Source organism: Pseudopodoces humilis, chromosome 4 (assembly GCF_049639895.1).
Source record: "Pseudopodoces humilis isolate 2021_Gansu_Grassland_sample_001 chromosome 4, ASM4963989v1, whole genome shotgun sequence".
Classification (NCBI taxonomy): Eukaryota; Metazoa; Chordata; class Aves; order Passeriformes; family Paridae; genus Pseudopodoces; species Pseudopodoces humilis.
Window position 1 is genome coordinate 179,494 of NC_142203.1, and position 15,208 is coordinate 194,701.

General features: G+C 42.4%; 1 protein-coding gene across 2 annotated transcripts in view; it reads right to left on the reverse strand.

Moving 5' to 3' along the window:
* The window catches only part of PAX5 (paired box 5), a 128,787-nt gene that overhangs the window by 42,545 nt on the left and 71,034 nt on the right, over positions 1-15,208 (reverse strand). For both annotated transcript variants that reach the window (XM_005529469.3, XM_005529470.3), the window contains exon 7: positions 14,117-14,246. In XM_005529469.3, the coding sequence (XP_005529526.1) occupies positions 14,117-14,246 (130 nt within the window). The remainder of the gene's footprint in view (positions 1-14,116; positions 14,247-15,208) is intronic.

Consider the following 15,208-nt stretch of genomic DNA (forward strand, 5'->3'; position numbering starts at 1 on the left):
ATAACTGTATTAAATGGCATGACAGTTGGCCACAATAAATCAGCTTCCCTTTTTTCCAAATCACAGACAATAAAAGGTTTGGCAGTGAAAGTAATTCATCATCATAAAGACTTGAGACATTCCAGCCTTCAATTTCACTCACATTTTCAATACACCAGAGGGGAGTGCTGGGGTTTTAGGGGAGAAAAAAGAGAGGGAGAGAAGAAAGGGGAAAATAATTAAAAGGAAACGTGAAGACAGATTGGACAGGAATAGTTACAAAGCTCAGAGAAATGAGTACATTGAGGGCAGCACTTCTGATGATGGGGACAGAGCTGCTCTGTGTATGTGATGCTGAAGAAAGCTGATGGGTGGCCTTACCACCTCTATGGGCCCACGGAGAGGAGAGGCTGGAGCAGTGTCCCAGAGGGACAGCCAAATGTCACACTCACTCCCCTCCTCTCCCAGACCTGCCACTGCTGATCCCTGCTGCCTACAACCTCTTCCTGCCACATAGTAGGGACAGAGGAATGAAGGTGATGACAGCAGCTAGTGCTGGTGGAGCACCATGCGCACAACCATGACAGTGCATTCCCCCACTTGAGGACTGCAAATTCATTATGTATCCACCCAGCAGGAGGAATCTACCCTGCTGCACCAGAGGCCAGCTACAGCCAGAAGACCTCAGAGCAGCCACTACATAAAGGGAGCATTTTCCTGAGGGTCTGCAAGCAGTGCCTTGCAGAGGAAAGCACAGAAGTAACTGCGGTCTACAAACCCTCGGGTAACATGATGCACAGGGGATCGGAACTCCTGTCCACCACACGCTGGTCAGGGAAGGGAGGCAGTATCACACAGAGCTGCTTTATCCATGTCACAGTGGGTTCCAATGATATCCTAGTCGTATGTTAAGAACTTAATATCATATCTCATTAAAACCAGAGCTGATATCAAGACTTGAAGGTAGTGAAGGCCCCAGAAGAGATGGATAAAATCTGTCTCCTGAGTAGTGAGCACGCAACAATGCATCCCCAAACCTGTTAAGTGAACCCTTATACAATGGACAAGGTACGCCCAGCCATGAGGTGATAATCCCACCTCTGCATGTCTCTAAAAGATACAGTGTGACTTTTGCAGCCTTGTGCATCCTTACAGTGGGAGGCCCCAGCAGCTGCCTGCACCTCTTTTGGTCAAGCATTTGACGGCAGAATGAACACTGGTCACGCTAGGGTGGACAAAGCCATGCTCTGGGGCAGGACATGGGGATTCATGGAGCACTTCCTGGTATGGCCTCAGCAACTGCAGGCGAAGACATACAAAGCAGAAGTGTGCTCTGCAACCCTGTACCCCACATTTGTGCACCAGGTGTGATGTATGTCCCCTGTGTCCCTGTTACTGCCAGTGTTCCCTTGTTCCTATAATGACCATCCCCAGTGCAGCCTCACAGGGAGAGATGGGCAATGCTCTCCAGAAAACTCAGGAGCCAGATGCAGCTCTGTCTGCCAGGCTAGGCTGGGCAATGCCCTGGCTCAGCAAGATTTGTTCATAGTTTGCTCTGATTCAGTGTCTATCCCAGACAGCTTGTCTGTCTCTTCATGAGCATGGGGCTAAAGCTAGACCTGGATGCATTTGGGACTGCCTTTACTGGCTAGCATACATAGATCAGGCAAGACAGGACACAATTCTCCTACAGTATGAGCAGCTACCAGACCTGTTCAGGGCTACACCAAGGCCTGGGAATAGCTTGTGTCCATATGCTGTAGTTATAATAATATTAACAAGGACAGAAGGAGCAAAAACAAGGCCCCTGTTTAGCAATGAACACCTGATCTGCTGACAAAGAGAGTCTTACACACAGCCCCCAGCATCAGCCCATCTCTTATGGACCTTGCAATTAGTGCAGCTGTAGCAGCACCTGCTGCCTTCCCACCAAACTTTTCCACACACTACATACTCTTGCAATCTTTTAGTCCCACTGTTCAAGGACCATTCTTCCCCAGGAGGATGCTCTCATCTTTGGAGACCACAAGGTCTGGACCACAACTACCAGAAACAAAGCCAGCCAAATCCACATATCCCTCTTTAGAGGAGACTGTTGATACATAAGCCTTTTTCAGAAGTTAGTGTTCAAAAGAGGTATAATGTCATTACAGGGCTGAGCTCAAGGATTTCAGATTGTTGCAACGAATGTACAATGAAAAGAAGGAAAACTCCAGAGGGACCCCAACACTCCTTTCACTCTTTTTACTGAATTTACTTTTGAGCCACATCTGTGTGAAAATCCCAAGCCAGGTGTCAAGTCCATGGCAGCACAGGCAGTCAGGCAGTCCCCCTCCCTGCTGATTCTTGTGGGATTTCCACAACTGATATTCCTCACTGCTGGTAGATGTGCCAATTCCATCAGGCAGCTCAAAGCCAGGCAAATTGTATTTTGATGAATTGCCAGTGACATTTTTCTTTTTTTCTGCTGCATTTTTCTTTTTGCCTATTTTTTTATTACAGTTCAACATTTTAATGAGAAATTATACCAAACCCAAATTTCAGGCATTTTTTACCTTAATGTAGCATGGAATCATAAAGAAACAATAGTTCATTACCAAAAAATAAAACAAACAAACAAACAAAAAACCCCAAAAAACCCAAACCAAACAAACAAAAAAAACCCCCACAAAACAACAACAACAACAAAAAAAAAAAACAAAAAACAAAAAAAAACCCACCCCCATAGGCTTATAAAATCTCTATTCTTGGTTAATACAGACAGAACTACTGGAAGAGCTCTTTCAAAGAATAGATAACATAATCAAGAACTTTCCTCAAAAAATACACTGCAGCATTATTAAAACATGAGTCAAACACTTTACACTTTGCAGGTTTTTTTCTTGAGTCCTCTTAAGTTTCACCTAGATTTCTCCCAGATTAAAAAAATAAAGTCATGCTTCCATTTCTAGGGCATGATAGGAAGGTGTGAGCACACAGCAGACAGCAAGTGGCCTCCTGGCATGCTCTCCGTTGCCCAGGGGCGCACAAAGACACAGAATTGTCTCTTTTATGATTTCTTCTACTCACTTCCCAAAACTGCTGGTCTGATAACTCACAGTCAATTCACTGCAAATATATAATCTCCCAACTGGCCAGGTATCATTTAAGAATTAACTTCTATTAAACAAATTAAGGCCCCATATAATTAGTGACAGAATAACAGAATTGTTTAGGTCAGAAAAGCTCTCTAAGATCACCAAGTCCAGCCATTCCCCAGCAGAGCCAAGGCCACCAGTAGCCCATGTCCCTAAGTGCCACATCCACATGGTTTGTAAATCTTCCCAGGGATGGCAAATCAACCACTGTCCTGGGCAGCCTGTGCCAGGGTTGAACAGCCCTTTCACTGAAGATATTTTCCTAATATCTGATGTAAACCTTCCCAAGCATATCTTGAGACCACGTCTTCTTATCCTATTCTTGTTTCCAGGAGCAGAGCCTGACTCTGACCTGGCTCCACCTTCCTCTCAGGGGAGAGAGTCAGAGGGTCCCCCCCTGAGCCTCCTATTCTCCAGTATGAGCCCCTTAGCTCCCTCAGCACCTAATAAGACTTGTGTGCCAGAACCTTCCCAGCTCCATTGATTGTCACTGGACACATTCTAGCACTTCAGTATCTTTCAGAGGTCTTCAACCACTGTCATCAAAACAATTATCTAGTCATAGAAACAACTTTTGCAGCTTGACTCCAATTGCCACTAGATTTTATTTTTGTGATGTGCAGATCCACAGATACCAATGCATCCCCCTACTCACTTGGAACTACCATTTTGGTGGCTTGCACAGAAACTCTCAGATGTTTTTTTATTGTTGTGGGCCAAAAAAAACCAAAAGCAATTAAGGAAGCATGTAAGCTAATTAGAATGCTTTCCTTTCTTTTATTTTTCTTTTTTTTTTTTTCATTATTTCCAAATTGGAGATCTACAACAGATTTCAGCATTTATCTGGCAGTGAGAGATACCAGCCCTACCTTTGGGCTGAACTGGCCATTGATGCCATAGAAGCTTCCAGCCATCCCTGAGCATCTGAATCCCCCAGCTGCTGTGACAGTGGGTGACACAGCTGTGTGTGAGGATCTCCAGGACCTAAATACCAGCATAAGATGCTGTGTGTGAAGCCTGCAGAGCACTTTTCCATCGAAGTGGAGCTTCTTTGATGTCCTGTTTTTTTTCCCATAGTGTTTCAGACCAGGGTGAGCATAAGAGGAGGCCGCTCAGCATGTCTGCAGAACAAGCCCCAGGCTCGCTACAATCAGTACCACTACGAAGGCACCAGAACCGTCTTGTCTTAATCCTCCTGCTATAGCTGCTCGATTTAAAATTGTATTTATTATCCATACCACAGTGGTATTTGGGGCAGGGGGAAACAGATTTAATTAATTAGACATCACAAAATCCTTAAGTAAAAGATGCTATGTAAATGCAAATTGTTATTATACATGCTTTGCACCAAAATATGTTTACCATAGTTAAATTCAACATTTAAATCCACAGCCAAACTCCCAACAGAGTCAGGCTGTACATCATCAAAAAAGGCAGTTAATAGCCTGGGTCTTAGTGGGGTACAAGTGCCCTCATTTGCTTTCTCAAATGCACTTCTTCTTTAATGGCAAGATAAGAATTCATAAAAATGGAAAAACTCAACAGTGTCACAGTTAGACTGTGTCTTCTCATTAAAATTAACACTTTTGTTTTCCAGATTGGTTGCTTTTCCACAGGAGTTTATGTGGCCTTTTTTCAAGTCTTTAACAAAGCAGATCCTATTGTGAGTGATAGATAGATTATTGGAAAATGCATCTGCACTTTTATCTATTAAGTGTAGAAACCAAGCTGTAACTCTTGGCATAATGCTTCACTAGAAACCATCCATCTACCAACACCAATCTACACTTCAAAACAGTCCTGCAAAAGTTAAAGTATAATTCTTTGATAATGTTCCATGTTTAAACACGGATCAACATTTCCAGGTAGGGACAGGTTATATGACCAAAACATGGCCTCAGAAGAAGACTTTTAGTTTTGCTATAACAACTAGACAACAACAACAACAAAAACACCAAAGCATTTTTCCAGAAGAAAAATGTACTATTAACAAATCAAATGTTTTCTTTACTTTCTTCAAAACCATGAGATCTGAGGACAGGGACAGGAGGGGAGAAAAAAAGAGAAGGAGTTGTGAAAATCTTTCATTACTCTTATTTCAGAAAGTTGGAACAGGAAGTACAAATTTAAATAACTTTTCATTGAAAAAAATGCAAAATTTTTTTTAATTTTAAATCAAAATAATTGAAATCCTTTCAGTCAGCTGGTGAAAGCACAGCTTTAAAACTGTGGCTGACTATGAGCTGGATTATGATTTTCCCAAGGATCTTTGGTGACCCTTCTTTCTCTCTCCAGGGCAAGTCCATCCTACCAACACAGGTCCAGCTTAAACTAAGCACTCCTCATTCCCTCAGTAGCCACTGGAAAGAAACAAGCCCATCCTGATGAGATTCCCTAACCTTATATGCAGAAATTCTTTTTCTGAAGAGAAGAGGAAAAAGAACCTCTTCTGGAGGTGTTTTCTCCTTTCCACCTGGAGATCTTGCTACAGGGATGACCAACCATGGACCTCCTAAACGGTGAGACATTAGCAAAGAGAGCCCAGTGCTGTGTCACTGTGAGAATCAAATATTTGCAGGTAACCAAAGGGGCCAAAAATCACAGGTGGAATGTAAAGAGTAGATTTATTCCATCACCATGCTGGCACAACAGGGACAAATACACGACTAAGCTTTCATCTTTAGCAGAGGCAAAAAGTGTGTGAGCTGTTCCCAGCCTCACATATCAACAGGCATGTGCAGCACTTCACAATGCTGTGAATTTCCTCTGTGCTTTTATGATCTCTACTTTTGTCTCTAAGACAGGAAGCTCAAGAACATCTGAGAACAGGCCTCCAAGTCTCCATAAACACCTATGTTATCTCTACACAGAAATTTTACTTCTCAGAAAAGACAGAAGACAAAGAGCATAATTTAAGTTTTCCCACACTGTTATTCTCCAGGCCTTGGCATTTCCAGTTGCAAAGTCCATTTGCAAAACTATCGTAATCCTCACCAAATCTTCTTACAACACTTTCGTCCCAGTGACTCCTAAAATACAAAGTAGTAAATGCAACATGTTGAAGGGACAAACAGTGTTTCCTAATGAAACCAGATTTCTCATTGTGGTCAGCAAGATCTGGATTTAGACCTGAATTCATGACAATAAACAACCTACAACTGCTGAATCAGCTAGATAGGAGATTCTTGGGTTCGTCCTTTTTGATTACAATAATATACAAATTAAAATAATCATCTTCTTTCTCTCCCAGAAACTGCCACCTGCAGATTTCACAATGCTTTTCCCATCATTATTAAGGCACTTTTTTACTTCTTGTTAATGAACTACTAACCCTGTATCAGATTTTTGCACCTGTAAAATAATAGTAGTCTTCACTGTAAACATCAGGTGTGCATGAAGAAGAGAAAAGTTCTATTTCATTGTTTATTCCTCAAAGACATCTACTGTGAGATTTTCCTGCCTCTACATGTCATATTGTTGTTTCAGTCAGACACAAAAAATACTTAGTTGTCTCAGATGTACCAAAAATGGTCCATAAAAGGCAGATGAAATAATGCTCAAGATAGAGAAAAATCATTCCTTCCTTGGCTCCTGCCAGAACTAGGTTCAGAGACCAGAATTAAACTCTAGTCTTAAGCACAGCAAAACTAAAAACTAAAGAGAAGGTGGAACTTGGAAAGAGGTTGCGACTTTGTTCTGATGTGGGATGTGTACCCAGAATCGAGCCAAGACCTGGCACAGAAAGGCAGCCTTTCCTTCCCTCATGGGCCAAAGGGCTCAGTCTGTGACTACATTCCACCTCACCTATCCACACTGGTTAAATATTCTACCTGGATGTGCACACCTCACCACACACTATTAAGACTGAACTCTTAGTTTTTCTACTTCTTTACTTTACTGTACCCCTAAGACTCCTAATTTCAAAAGCCATAGACAGAAATAGGCCACATTTCAACATGTTTCCACAACCCAAATGTCCTCTCTTCTGCTTCCACTCTCCCACTGGAACACAGTGCTTACAATCTTCATCAGAGAGGTTCAGTCAGGTCAAGAATCCCTGGGAAAGAGTTTGAGGACTGGTATCTTTTCCTGGTCACTAGAAGGCAACAAGACAAGGTGAAACGGTCTCAAGTGGCACAGAGGGAGGCTTAGATCGGACATCAAGGAAATTTTCTGCACTGAAAGGGCTGTCAGGCACTGAAATAGGCTGTCCACAGCAGTGGTGTCCCTGGAGGGATTTAAATGACATGTAGGCATTTGGAGACATTGCTAATCATAGACTTGGCAGTGCTGGTTGGACTTGATGATCTTGGAGATCTTTCCCAGCCTGAATGACTCTGACTGAAAAAAGGAAAAAGATACAAAGATGCAAGATTACCACCCCCAAAAATGAACTAAAAGAAAGCAAAACATGCATATTTTTCTTCCATATTTTGTGGTATCTCTAAAATGTTCCCTTAAACTCAAGTACAAAAAGCAAAATAAATTGTGAGAAAGCTTCTTTACCCACCTACTCCATTCTCACGCCCAGTCTAGTAGAGGCAGACCCTCAGAAGGTACTGGTGGTCCCAGTAACATGGACTGCAGGCTGTCCTAGAGCCACCCTGGGCACAATCCCACCAAAGAAACAATGACACACAGCTCCTACCCAGAAGCATGGAAGCACAGAGCCAACCACAGAAACACAGGGCAGCTGAGATTAGAAAGCAATTCTGGAGTTCACCCAGCCCAGCTAACCTGGTTATGCAAAAAAGTAGGTTCAAATCCAAATTCAATACCTAAGCTCTGGCCTGTGGAGTCAGGGGTTTCCCCAGACCCCTGTAGCCAAAGGCTGGCTTCTAGGGTTGCTCAGATGAATCCTCCATCTTTTACCACTCTTCTGGAAGTCACCTGCTTCCTATTGCCACTTGTTTTCTTGTTAATACAACAAGAAGCCCTTTTGGATTGCACTGAGCTAAGTGCTGAAATGTTCTAATTTAAATTAGTGTTTAATCCTGGCAAGAAATCAGCCTGGAATTTTAGAGTAGTGACGTCTTTCCTCCTGTTGAAGGCATCAGAATTCATAGTGGTGGCAAACTATTTGATTTTGGCATAGTGTCCAGTCCAACTGCAGTTCCACTATCTCATGCACAGCTTCAGAAGGGACCAATAATACCTTCCATTCAACAAAATCTAGCAAAATAGTGGCTCATAAATTGCATCATGATGACACAAACGAAGTAGCATGAAGACTCGGGGAGCAGATGAGCCTGAGCAGTCCTAAGAAAAAACATGCTGAGAGGCCAACTGAGCACAGCATGTCACCACAGAAAAGTAGCAAGAAACGTCTTGTCTTTTAGCCTGCATTTATCCCATTTTAGCAGCTGTGCTCCCTAACTACAAAAACTGAGCATTATTCCAGGAATACGCATTGCTAAACATATCCTGTGGGAACCTATTAGATGGGAAAGATCACACCCTGGACAAAGTTCCTAGCATGGAGGGAATAAACCTGAAGCCTGAGGGGGTGGGGTGCTGGGGGGGGATGCTGATAGAGTCATCCTATCTTAGACTTATAAAGTCAAAACCCTGTCCTGTGGCTGCAATTGGCTATTTCACCCCAGGTAACCCTAGGTGTTGTGAAGCTCACCACGTCCCTAGGTGTTTGGAAGGAGCCCCTCAGACCATATGGTCTCTCTATGAACATTAAAATCCTTTTGAGCACTCCATCAAACCCATCCTGTTATTGTTGCCATGCTGCCCAGCCGGACTGGGTGAGCTGATGGTGATGATATCCCTGTTACCTGCATTAGCCACAGATCTGTGTCACCTATGAATAACCTGGCACTATATAATACACTATACTACATATGTTGGATACATCTACAGCAAAGAAAAGGTCAGGTTAAATCTTCCCAGGAGTAGAGGAGGCTGCTCTATGTCCAGTTCAGCTTCACATCTGGGATCACCTTTGTCTGGTGGCAGTGTCCAGCAATGCAAGCCAGAGCAGGTAACTAAGATGACAGCCACAGAGAATGTCTCTCCTTCTCCATCCTTACAAATAATAAACTGACTCTGATCCTGCTCTTGTTCTCTTTTTCTCACCTTTTGGATGTGCAGAGAAAATGAGCAGCAAAGTCCATGAATTTGGCTCTCCAGAACCATTGTCTACAAGGCTGACCACAAAAAGCAGCAAGGAACATAACACTCCAAGCTGTGGCTGCAAGTTTGAATGCAGAGGATAAGACGTAACTTGTCCATACTTGGCAGAGTCTTGGTCTCTCCCAGCATGTGAGGAAGAGCAGGTGAGCCAAAGGTGATAGACATGTCCCAGCATGGAAGACCAAGTTCCTCTACTCCAGCATTTGCCAGACAGAAAGCCCACTGAGAAAATTTTGCTCTGTAACACTTCTTTTAATGGAGTGATATAGAGTTCCCATCAGACCCCAGTCCAGTAAATGATGCTTCTCTGCCCCTGGGTGAGGTGAGGCTGGTTGACAGCCACTCCTGGCTCTGAAAGAACATACTGACTCTGCTGCTGGACACAGCTGGGCTGCTGCAGGTTCATCAATCCACGCCCAGAGCAGTATTGGAGAGCCACATTAGAGATATCAGTTTAATGTGGCTTTATCCTTTCAAAGTGACACCAACCACACTGAAATCACAAAGTCAAAGCAGGGAAAATGCATCTGGAGGTAATTAGTAACAATCACAGGCTGCTTGGAAACTGCTGACAATGCAGCAATGTGCTGGGCCTCTGTCATTGGTTTGTAAATGCAGAGAGCACTTACAGGCTGTAGCAGAATACAGTAACAGAAGGGGTTTTTTAAACTTATTATTTAATGCAGCATAAAAACAATGCAAAGAAAGCAACTGGTTCTCTAATCAGAGATTTCACCAGTGATCCACAACACAACAGAGGTGGTAGATGAAGCAGTACTGAGAACTGTGACTATATTTCTCCTTAGCAACAAATACTGGCATGAATGCCAATATTTAAGCAATCCTTTAATTTTCAAGATCTATCCTATATGTTTCAATCTGCTAGCTGCCTAATACCAACAAGTGCACAGAGGATCTCTGTTATCTTAAATCTCAACATTGCTTTGTCACCCACACCACAAACTGGTAATGAAAGCAATGAAGAACTGTAATCATAGTTCTGTTCTCAGACTTATTTCTATTAAGTTACTTTATAATCTTCAGATTTAAGGTTAAAAACATGAAATAGACTAAGTTCTCTTCACATATGGCAGCCCAGACTACTGCAGAGTTCTCATAAGAAATAATTAAGCTTGAACAGGAGAAAGGACGTAAGTGTTCCTGGCTCAAACTCTTGGTTTTCATATTTCAAGTTATTTGCCCACTTTTCAGCCTTACCAATAGCCCCATTCTGTGTTGAAACATCATGCAATTGTGTTCACAGCTCTGCTCCACACATATAACCAGAAGAGCTCCTGGTAGAAGAGATGTTTCCCACCAATGCTGCTTTGGATACCATAACTCATTTGACAGTGTTTTAAGCAGCTCTTTGTCTCATGACACTGAAGCTGTTCCAAAATCGTTTATCATCTGGAATATTAACACAGGAATGAGATTGACCTTAAGGCATTAACACCATCAAACACAGACTCTGGATATTTGCTGGACTTTTATCCAATTAACGCTCACTTTTAAAGTGGAAAACACACTAACTAGCATGCTAAAACATGTTTCCTCCCAAGGCTTCCAGCTTCATTCTTTGAGTTTGTTCTCATACACCACAGGACAGCCTGCATGAAACAAGGAAGAGTGGAAACACTCAAAAAAAGATGAAGAAATTAAAAACAATGCAACTTTCCAAATGTCAAGAGAAGACCAGAGGCAGGGCTGGCCATTTTTCCTTCAGTAAGGAGCAGTTCACATGAAAAATGCCATCATCAACCTGTGAGGCTTAGGCTCTTCTGAACTGAGGGGGCCAAGGACCAGGAGGTGGTTCTGGCAGGATTTCTCCCATTAATAAGGGCCTTATCACTGAAATGGGGCTGATAGAAAGGTGATCTTTCTCCAGGGACTGTTACCTTACTGATCGCTTATCATCCCCTGCCCATCCCAGCCACAAAATACTAAACCAATCACTGGATTTGACCACAGCTGTGGTCAGACCACAGACCACAAGAAAAGCTCTGAGAAAGCAGAGTAGGTGGTGGGCTTGCAGACATTTGTTGGACCTTGCACTCATAACCACTGTTATGCACCATCTCCCAGCTCCTGATTTTCAGAGATACCCACCATAGATGAAAGTGCCATGGCAATATGCACCTTAGACTTAAAAGGGAAATAAATGTGTCTCCTTTACCAAATTCCCTGTCCCACCAAGGAAACGGGCTAGGGAAAGAGTTGTGACTGAAAAGATGGCTTACATTTGGGGAGAAAATAGAGCAATCTGTCCAGACCTACAGTGAAAAATGCACCAGGAGGCGTACTGAAATGGACATGTCTTGCACATTACAAAGTATAGCTTGCTACTGAATCCTTCTGGCTTCTGACAACCTGCACATCCCTTTCAGCTCCGCATGACACCTCAGAGTAGGAAGCATGACTCAGGCATACAGTACAGGCCCAGATCATGATAGGAATTTCAGTGTGCTTCCAGAGCATTTCCAGCACAAAACAATTCCTATGGCTATTAAAAAAGAATGAAAGTATAGCAGGTAGACAACTTCCTCCAAAAATATGTCAAAAGGCAAAGGTTTTAGAAGATGTTTGATATGCTCATGTAAATCTACGTTTTATGAATGCTGTTGATAGAAAACTCTACAGCACTGTCAAATTAAAAATATAAATATCCAGCATCTTGAAAAATGTGTGCTATTGTAGCTGTCACTCTGACATATTTAAGACTAATGGCAGATTTGTTTCTATTACCTGTTGTTCATAAAGCCTCCTCCATGTTTTTGAGGAGAATTAGCAAATTTAACATTGGAACTTTTGCTCAAGTGTAGGTAAGATCACAGGGAGAACCTCTGTGGAATCCATTTTGAACTCCATAGCATCACCTCTGTAGCTGGTTTTATTCTAACAAATGTGATCTATCAGCTCACAACACTCTAAGGAAGTAACAATGTGAGACATGTGAGAAGTGCTTAAACCAGCTTAAAAAAAGAAGTGTTGCTGATGTACCAGCCGTAACAGCTCTTGGCTGAATCTCATTTTGGCCAGGTGCAAATCCTGGATGAGCAATCCCTTAGAAGATGACAGAGGCTGCACTTAGGTCACGCCAAAGCCTTCTTTTCTGCAGCCTGAAAAATTCCAATTCTCTCAGTCTTTCCTCATAGCAGACGTGTTCCAGCCTTCTAATGAACTAGGATGCCTCGTCTGGTCTGGCTTCCACAGCTCCACATCCTTCCTGTGCTGGGTGTCAGGTGCGGAGGCAGCTCTGCAGGTGGGGTCTCACCTGAGCAGGGCAGAGGAACAGAATCCCCCTCCCCTGCTGCCCACGCTGGGGGCCAGGCCAGCACAAGGGGGTTTCTGGGTCCCAGCACACATGGCCAGGGCAGGGTGAGTTCTCAAGCACCAGCACCCACAGAACTCCTTCTCCCAGGGCTGCTCTCAGTCTGTTTATTCCCTGCCTGGATCAATCCTGGGAGTAGCCCCAACTCAGGTGCACCATTAGCATCTGGTCTCTTTTAACCTCATGAGATTCCCATGGGCCACTTCCAGACTTTTTCCAAGTCCCTTCAGGATGACCCTATCTTTCAGGGGTGTTACTGCACTCTCAATTTAGTGTCACCTGCAAATGTGCTGAGGATGCCTGTGATCCCTCTGTCTGCATCACTGATGAATATATTAGATAACACTGGTTCCAGCACAGACTCCTGATGGACATAGATATATCTGTATCAATGCTCTATCTCCTTATATCTTACAAGCCACACACCTCCAGAAATCCTTCTTTCTGCCCATCCATCCACCCCTAGACACCTTTCTTATTGATGAGTCCAACATTCAAACCACCCATTCAGAACAAGACAGATATTAAAAGAAGTCTCTCCCCTCCCACTTCAAGGTACACAAGTATTTCTTTAACTCTCCAATCTTTTTTGAATCCTCCTGAACTTTGTCAAGAAAAGACTGATGCTGTATTGGATTAAAACAACTTTGTGACAACACTTGGTTTCAAAACGTCTCTGCTAGATGAGATTGTAAGGCTTTAAAGATAGAGCAATACTTTACAAAAAACAGTATCATCTTCCATTGTAGCTACAAGATAAAGTATTATATCCAGTCTTTGTCAAAACAGAGAAATCCAATGAAATTTGCACCGATTAAACATAGCAGTAACACACAGAGCTAACATTCATATGAAACACAGAGCCTTAAATTTCAAAAGCCCTTCTTTTGTCTGATTTGCACAACTAATTTGGGACACAATTTAATAAGCTTTTTATCAACTTCCTTGCAAGCAATGGGGTCAATCCCAGATAAATAGGTGTCCAAAGCATTTATCAGACTCTAGCTGTTCAGCTACACCTGCTGAATAATTGGAGATGCTTTGGCATTCCTTAAACAAAAAGCCTTTGCTTTTCATTTAAATGTTCAACTTTAGTGCACAGGTAAAATTCAGAAATGGTATAAAATCAGCTTCCAAAATTCCAGCTAGTTTGAACTGTCATAAAAACTCCATCCAGTCAAACATACCAGGTGCACTTATGAAAAATGAGCACAAAAACCCAAAAGCAGAGGCAAGCAATCTGCTTTTCAGTGACGTGGTGCTATTCAGGACATACTTTCGGGGTGGAGGGGCACCTCCTTTCATGAACAAGAGGAATTGATACTCCATCTGTCAGCTGCAAACACAAACAATTTACACATGCCATGCAGCTGACTTTCAACAAGAGTTCCTATGAAACCACATTCAAAAAGAGACTTTTCGAGCAAATGATTCCACAACTGACACAATTCTTCCATAAAGGACCTCATCATGCACTATGAAAGTACAGACAATTCACACTACTTATCACTGTTTGAAAATCATTTACCTGTGACAATAGGATAGGACTGAGGCCCAGGAACACTCGCTCCCAAATCTGCAGAAGTAGGGCTGGTTATATTGGCTTTCATGTCATCCAATCCACCAGCTAGTGAGGCCATGGCTGAGTACTCAGTTGCCTGGAAAAAGAAACAAAATACATTTTAGTGGCAATAAAATTACTAATCAAGAGCTTTTTTTTGCACGTGCCAAAAGAAAGTAGATGCAATACAGAACTCAAAAATCCTTTGTTCAGACAGTGTTAAAGGCAATGCCCATTTACACTGGGCTTTTCAACATTCAGATTGTTCAGTAAATGGGACTTACTGAACACTGATTATCACCAGTGTTGATGAAGAACACCAAAATATGTTTTCGTTATAAAACCAAAGCCAAACTCATTAATATATAATAAGGCTTTCCTGAAAGAGGAAAATTTGTAGATTACCTGCCAAGTGCAAGCTAAAAATTTTCATGCCTCTTAATCTCCATACTCTCCACATTTTAGTGCTGGCACTTGAGGGGACATGCACTAATAAGAACGTGGGAACAGGATTTCTTGGGAATGTTGCATTTCTTCATCCTCTCACAGGAAAGAAAAGGTATGTATATACAAGAGTTTGCTTAATGGGATGCATTTGTAGCTAACTGTTTCTAAATCCAAGTTATTTAAAAATCAATCACCTGACTCTGGTAAGGACACTGTGCCATTTCCAAATAATTTCTTAATCTAATTAACTGAAAGAGGCAATGCAAGCAAGCACAGATCCTCAGAAATCAGAGTGTTTGTGTCCTATAACCCTGTTTAAGTCTCTGTAGCTACAGCATTCTATAGCTGATGAGGTCAATGCATGCATCTGAAGGATGTGTATGTACATGACACAAAGCTTATCTTCATCTGCCCTTTTTCAATGATTTCTTATTGTCCAGATCATTCCCACAAATCTGTGAAGTTTTCTTTCAAAGTTCTCTGTTCCCTGCTATCTGCCCTTTAAGTTTTAATCCCTTATTTGTGAGACAGCAGTCATGCCCTTATCAACTGGAGATTGACTTCAAATAAAGAGCTGCAATGGAAACAGGTAAACTGAAGAGCAACCACTGT